Raw genomic sequence first — 7,788 nt, 5'->3', positions numbered from 1 at the left:
CGTGTTCAGACCAGAGAGGACCCAGGCTGCGGAGACCCCTCACCCTCCCACGCAGATGCCCTGGGGCTCTTTCTTGGCCGGAGGCCTCAGCTACCCTCTACTAGGTACCCGAGCTGTCGTTACATATCACAGACAGAGAGGGGGTGAGAGAGCGGAGGCTCAGCGGAGAGCTGGGAACGACAGAAGCCAGGACCAGCCAGGGGGCGCGGCACCCAGTCAGGCGGGTGTGGCACCCAGTCAGGCGGGTGTGGCGAGGTTCGGTCCAGGGGTTCTGCCTGGGCCCCGCCCCGCCGCCGGCCTCGGCCCCGCCCCTGGGATTCGCCGGTCCTGTGCCGACCTCTGCGCACTGCCGGAGCCGCCCATCACTGATTTCATTGGCTACGTCGCCGTTCCCGCCCCCAGACACCAGCTGATTTCCGCAGCCAATCGGCAGGCGCGGCGGCGGCGGGTCTCGGTGGATCCCGGATGCTGAGGTACCGGGCCTGCTGGAGGGGGCGACGGTCCTAATTCGGGGCCGTGGCGTCGCCCCGCTTGTAGTCTGGGTGTCCAACTGCCACTTCTGGGACTCTGAGGTCACCCTCTTGCAGCTGGAGGTGCCGCGACCCAGACTGTCGAGGGCTGGCCGGAGGTTTCTGGGGTGGAGGTCGGAGGTCGTGCCTCTGTGGAACGTTGGGACTCCGCCGGTTTTCTTAGACCGCTCCTGTTTGGGGGTCCCCCTTCCTTTCGCGGAAGGAGCTCCGAGGGAAGCGGGGACCCCGGGGCTTCTTGCAGGCACTGAGCTCCGACGGGAAGGTCCGCTCGAGCTCCGGCCGCCGCGGGTGACCCTCGGACATCCGGAGAGCCGCCTCTTACCTCCCTCCCCGCGAGCCGGCGGGGGCTCCGAGTGCGGGGAGGGGGCTGGGGCCAGGGAGGGGTCGCTCCGCGGCCCCGCTGTTCCTAGGGGGCCGCATCCCTTCTGGTTCCCAAGAAACCCAGTGCCAATTGTTGCAGGCTGTCGTTCCCGGTTTTGAGATTTCATTTCTGGAAGTTCATTCGAGCCACTTGGAGAGCGAAAAGGCTGTATTGTGGCTTCTGCACTTGTCTGGAAGTGAAAATAAAAACCAGACTTGGGAAGGTTCTGAAGGCCAAGGGAGCTGTGAGAAACCGGATGAATTCCTTAGTTTGACAGAAGTCTTCCCCTTAACTTGCCTCACTTGTTACATAATTCGAGCCGTTTCAAGATCAGAGTATTTAGTCTCATAATTCTTCTAAGCAAATATTCTTAGTCTTGACCTTAAGTAAAACTACTTTGGAATGCTTGAAGAATTGAGCAAGAATTTTTTTGTAAGAGGTTCTGAGTATAAGAGTCTTAGTGCAAGGAAGGAAGTTGGGAGCAGTCCTTACCTCTCGTCAGTGATCCCAGCTGCTGCTTTATTACTCCAGGACCAAAAAGAGAAGTTATTTCTGTACATCTGGGGGTTCTGGGGAGACATAGCAATGGATGAGGAATAAAGGGAGAAGAAAGGGGATTCTTGTTTTTTGCTCAAAAATATGTAATTAAGAAAAAGTATTTATTTGCCTATCTCTCCCTTCATCTCAGCCAGCATAAATACGTTTGAATATTTTTTGTGCACAAAATACTCTACACATGTCATGAGTATGTGTTGAGTATTTATTTTAGGGAAAGAAGTCATCTCTAACAAGAAGAAGACATTTATCTTCATTGTAGTCCCAGAGGAATGAATATGCCTTGTGTGAAATTAACCTTGGGGTTTGGTTTTCAGTTAAGGAAATGAGGCAGAAGGAGGTGATAACCAAGACCTTCCAAGGCCCAGCTGTGGTCTGTAGGACTCCCACGAGCCACGTTTACATGTTTGAGAATGGTGTTGACGACTCCGAGGACTCCTCTGAGGAAGAGTCCCACCGAGTGGCCCTGCGGCCCCGGGGCAAGGAGGGCCAGAAGAAGGGTGCCCACCACTCTCACCGGCCAGGAGCAGGGGACGTGGTGCTGCTGCAGCGGGAGCTGGCCCAGGGGGACAGCCTCAACAAGCTTGCTCTTCAGTATGGCTGCAAAGTAAGAAACCCCACAGGAGAAGGCGCCACCTGCCCCTTGGCCCTGTGTTAAGAGGAACAGAGGCACTCACTGAAGGTTGGGGACCCTTCGTACCTCTTCCTGACCCCCAGAAGTGGTTGGGAGAAGCCGGTTCTAGAGTAAAGGACACTCCTATCTAGCTAGAGATGGAGGGCAGGTGGAATGACCTGTTCATCACAGAGAGAGGGAATTAGGAGTTTCAGGTGATGGGACAGTTCCCTCTCTGCCCAGTACTTCTGGCCTTCCTTGTCCTTCCAAACTGAAATTCTGAAACCTTCTTTTGTCTTTTGAGTACATTTTATTTAACGCATAATGGGCCAGAGATGCCAGGCAGAGTTTATCCAAGATTTCTTTGGTGTGCTTCCTTTTTTTTTGGCTACTTTTCTGTTTTTAAACCTTTCTTGCTAATTGTAGCTTATTTGATTGGTAAATTTTTGCCTTCTCTCTTTCAGAACTGCATGATCTATCCTTTGTATGCTGTGTATCTATATAACCCTGTTTCTCTCTTTAATTATGTTTTTAGCATTCAGAGTGATTAACAATGGCAAAGTAAGTAGGAGGGTATTTATTGAATTGTTGCATTTTCTCCTAGATTCAAACTATTTCATTTTGCTAGCACTGTGCTGCTATTTTCTATGGCTCTTTCCAGGGCTGTATAAGCTACTTGTTTAAAAAATCCTTTTATCGTTGAAGGGTCTCATTTATCTAGCAGGGATCAAATGACTCAACATGTTGTGTGGGACTGTTTCCCATGGTATTAAACTGGTCTCCAGGGACACATGCAAGCCTGCTCAGTTGCTAAGTCATGTCCAGTTCTTTGTGACACCGTGGACTGTCGCCATCTAGCCTCCCCTGTCCATGGGATTCTCCAGGCAAGAATACTAGAGTGGGTTGCCATTTCCTACTCCAGAGATCTTCCTGATCCAGGGATCGAACCTGTATCTCCTGCATTGGCAGGCGGATTCTTTACCACTGAGCCACCTGGAAAGCCCCTTGGGACTAATAATTGTCTCTAAATCGTACTGAGATTTTTATTTGATCCTAATAATCAGCTTCTGTAGGCATACTAAATGGTTTATAGAGGAAGGGCTAAAAATTGAATCCTTTCCTACAAAGACCTGAATAGACGCAGTGGGCTTCTTGAAATGCTGATGTTTAACAAAACCAAAAGAACTATATAATTTATCTAATAAGTGGTCAGTTTTCCTATTTGAAGTAAATAAGTTTGATGTTAGCTTATTAGGATCAAAGACAAAAATATCTCAAGAACCTTAAGTTACATGATGTACCCCAATACAATTAAATGGTAAAAGCAATTGCTAAATAATTAAAATAATGAAGATGATTGATTTGAATGAAGTCTGTTGACTATATTTACATTCTAGTTTAAATGGACTTAGGAGTTAAAACCTTAGAATCTATCTATGATGCTTTTGGTAAGTTTTCAAACAATCACTTGAGGGAGGATCTGTCTTTGACTTACATTTCCCCCTACTTTTTAAATCTTAAAGTTTGAGTGTGAGGGGAGTTTGTTATGACTTTGTCATAAACTTTGTTGTGAGTCTTTAAAACTCAGGTCATGTTCCTTTCTCAAGTCATAATATTGAAATGGAAGGTGTCAGTCTGTAGTTTCCAACTTGATGCATACTCTGTGCATGTTTCTAGTTATAGAAAGTGTTTTGAAAGCCTCAAACTGAATTAACTCTAGGTTGCTTTTATTTTAAAAATAAGTTTATAGGCCATATAGTACATCTGGAAAGGAGAACGTAGTAGAATCATGAGAGCACACCTTTTAAGAAGTTGTTACATATGAACTAGGTCCTAGTGTCGGTAGAGCTGGCTAAGGCTTTGTGTTTGCTGAATGCTGATATCTACTACAGCTACTAAATTAAATTCTGATGCAGGAGTCAGCCAGACAGGGGCACTGTTGCCTAAAAAGTTAAATGCAGAAAGGGCTACAGCCTTCTTTTACCATGAAGTGTTTCACCTTAAGGCTTTTTATTGAAGGCACACTTTAAACAAATAAACAATAAATTCTTTTCCAAAACTGATCTTGAGTTGCTCCAATTTGTAAGTCTATACAAAAATTTGATGACTAAGCTGTACATTAAGACTGAGTTAAAGCCAAAAAACAGTTATTCAGCCTGAACTCAATTTTGTGTATAGTTAAACAGTTTTCCAGTGTTCGTCAGATTCTTAAGTGTGTGGGTGTGGACCATCACCCAGGAAGGTTAAGTGCCATTTTTTGGATATTAGTTTTAAAGAGCTTTATATATTTTGTGATGTTTGTCTTCATGGCTTTCCTAGGTTGCTGATATCAAGAAAGTCAACAACTTCATCAGAGAACAAGACTTCTATGCTTTAAAATCTATTAAGATTCCAGTGAAAAACCATGGCATCCTAACAGAGACCCACAAAGAACTTAGACCCCTCCTGAACTCATCCTCAGAGACCAGAGTGACCTTCGAGGAACAGCCAGACCCAGACAGAGCAGCTGTCAATGCCAGCGCCTCATCTAGCTCACTGATGGATTTCTTTAAGGGCATTGATCAGAATATTGAACATGCAGTTCAGTCAGAAATCTTTTTGAGTGAAAGTTACTCCATAGAGACCTCCAGTCAGCCACTGCTTCCTGCTCCTCCAAAGATACCGACATATGGTGCAGACTGTGGAATTCAGTGGTGGAATGCTGTTTTTATCATGCTTCTAATTGGAGTTGTTTTACCAGTGTTTTATTTGGTTTATTTTAAAATACAAGCTACTAGTGAGACCCCTAGTATCTTGAATACAACTGCTATTCCTAATGGCTCCATGGCAGGGAGTGCAGTTCCAGGGCAAGCCCCCAGATTAGCAATTCCAATGCCAACCATCCCCTCTTCAGACAGCCAGTTCAGTCAGACCACCCATGGGGGGAACTAGCTCTTGTTTCTAAGGAATCAGGCCAACTTTAGCACTTGGGCTTCTGCTGATGTTGGCCATATCTTAGCATGCTGCATTTTTTTTTTTTTCTGTGACATATGGACAGATAATCAGAAGTTACCATCATGTTCTCAGTCACATTCATCATGGGGAGTGGACTCACCCAAGCTTGTGGGAGCCAAAACATCAGCATTCTCAGCCTCTTACATCCAGAGAAGAGCGACAGGAGAGACCTTTACACATGGCAAATGCTGCTCCTTGAAGGCCTTTAGTGGACTGGACTTGGTGTGTCTTCACAATAGCACTATAGGCCCTCAAGTTGGACATGCTTGGAGGGAGATGAATGGCCTTGGCAGATGGACCTGCATATGGGAGACCCTGGTGTCAGCTTTGTTTGTGTGTTGCTTTGTCCCCTGCCTACTGTGGAGGGATGGCTGGCTCTGAAAAATGATGTTTAGTATCTCCCAGCAAAGACGGTGTGCAATAATGAGATGCCACCCTGTTTCAGTGCGTGATACATTACAGTTGTAACAAGCCCTGCTTCACATTTACACCCAGGTAGCTTTTTTTATGTCATATCTAGAATTTTGAAAGCCCTAAATTGAAACTGCTGTAATATTGAGTAAATAGCAGTTCTGTTCCTCATAATTTTAGAGCTCCTTAATCTGACACACAGGCACATTTTAAGCTCTTCGTGGTGTAGCCAGCACTTGCTGGCCAGAACATTTGAAGGCCATAGCCCAGTTTCACCTGAGGACCTTTTCCATAGTGATTGCTAACTGGATTCCCCAAGTCAGCATCCTTGGAAGGAGCTCTTTCTGATCTGTGTTGAGTGGGGTAGGTATAGGGAGAAAGATGAGTGCCTTATCACCCAGGTCCCAACACATGACATTTCTAAAGCTGAGCAGTCACCAGCCCAGTATCTGCTGGCCCCAGTATGCTCCTGGCAAAGTGGTGCAGGGAAAATGGATGTACTTGCTCTGCTTCCTTGATCCCGTTCTTAGGACTTCTAGAGTTGTACAACAGGATTAGGACTCAGTCACCTTTCTTTGGGTGAATACAATGTAGCTTATTGATGTTTAAATACCAAACACTTAATGTAGAGCCTAGAGGTGACTCTTGCTGTGGAAAACCATAAAAAGAGATGCTTGAGGTTTGCCCATCTTCTTCTCTTACAAGGCAACAGTGGTGTTAAGTTTGGAAGCTCGTGGAGGGCCTGGTTGGCCTCTGAGGCCTTGCTGTTGTAGCAAGCGTGATTGGGGTGAGGGTAGGAGCCTGCCTTGGTCCTATGGAGGAGTGGAAATTGGCCAGGGTGGCTGAGCCTTGGAAAGGTCTGCCTCCAGGGAGAAAAACATGATGCTCAAATGCTGAGCTTTGGGCAGATTTAAGGCATTTGACACCTTTGGCCTAGAGTTCAGTTTAAAAGAGCTTATGTAAGAAAAGGGGAATGTTGTGGATGAGTACTTGAGATGGGTTTAGTTTCCCCTCTCAATCATGTGAAAAACTGTTTTGTCCTAGGTTCAATTAGCAGATTTAAATCATAAAACTAAATGTTTTCTTCAAAGTCAAACTGGTCTTAAAGTGAACTTGTGAATCATTGCTACAGGAAATGTTTTGATCATATAAATGCCTTTCTAGTCAAATGTTTGTGTGCTGTGCCCAAGGACCACAAGTTTCTCTAACATTTTGTCACCATTAATTTCAAAAGGCAGGATGCAGACTCATGAGAAAATGACTTTTGCCAGGCAAAGAACTGTATACTTTTTTCAAATGGAATAAAATAATTTCTTCTGTGAAGGAAAATTGATTCCTCCCTTTTAATTTGGGAATTGGTAATTCAGAATTAAAAGATGTGGGATGCTGGAGAAAATGGAGTTGTCTGTGTCCAAGAGGTGAGGCCTGCCCAAGGCTTACACCCACAGTTACCCCAATAGGTGAAGAACAAGTGTTAACAAACACAGTCTCACTGATTGGCTACATGACATGCTTTAAAATTGTTTTAGGTATACATAGGAGATGGGGAAACAGTGTCAGACTTTATTTTTTGGGGCTCCAAAATCACTGCAGATGGTGATTGCACCCATGAAATTAAAAGACGCTTATTCCTTGGAAGAAAAGTCACGACCAACCTAGATAGCGTATTAAAAAGCAGAGACATTACTTTGCCAACTAAGGTCCATCTAGTCAAGGCTATGGTTTTTCCAGTGGTCATGTATGGATGTGAGAGTTGGACTGTGAAGAAGGCTGAGTGCCGAAGAATTGATGGTTTTGAACTGTGGTGTTGGAGAAGACTCGAGAGTCCCTTGCACTGCAAGGAGATCAGCCCTGGGATTTCTTTGAAAGGAATGATGCTAAAGCTGTAACTCCAGTCCTTTGGCCACCTCATGCAAAGAGCTGACCCATTGGAAAAGACTCTGATGCTGAGAGGGGTTGGGGGCAGGAGAAGAAGGGGACGACCGAGGATGAGATGGCTGGATGGCATCACTGACTTGATGGACGTGAGTCTGAGTGAACTCCGGGAGTTGGTGATGGACAGGGAGGCCTGGCTTGCTGCGATTCATGGGGTCGCAAAGAGTCGGACACGACTGAGCGACTGAACTGAAGAGATACCGTGGAGCTCACTTTCTGCATGTTTTCTGCATTTGTAGTGTGTTTTGGGAGTTGTGTTGTAAAGAAATAAGTAGACTTGTTAGGTAGTCTCCGATCCTTTTGATTGAACTGTTGTGCTTAATATTGCAGAAGTCTAAGGAATCTGTCATCAGACAAAGGATACTCCCATCTGGGAAGGCAAGGATGCG

At 45.7% G+C, this 7,788-nt stretch overlaps 1 protein-coding gene across 1 annotated transcript; it reads left to right on the top strand.

The window, feature by feature from the left end:
- Nucleotides 1-454: 454 nt before the first annotated feature.
- LYSMD4 (LysM domain containing 4) lies at nt 455-6,726 on the top strand. The gene is made up of 3 exons (XM_052659874.1): nt 455-473; nt 1,764-2,053; nt 4,379-6,726. Exons 2-3 carry the CDS (start codon nt 1,772-1,774, stop codon nt 4,988-4,990), a joined length of 894 nt encoding a protein of 297 aa, XP_052515834.1. The 5' UTR covers nt 455-473; nt 1,764-1,771; the 3' UTR covers nt 4,991-6,726.
- The last annotated feature ends 1,062 nt before the right edge of the window (nt 6,727-7,788 follow it).

This window comes from Budorcas taxicolor, chromosome 21 (genome assembly GCF_023091745.1).
Source record: "Budorcas taxicolor isolate Tak-1 chromosome 21, Takin1.1, whole genome shotgun sequence".
NCBI classification, from domain to species: domain Eukaryota; kingdom Metazoa; phylum Chordata; class Mammalia; order Artiodactyla; family Bovidae; genus Budorcas; species Budorcas taxicolor.
This window is presented reverse-complemented; position numbering and strand designations above follow the sequence as displayed.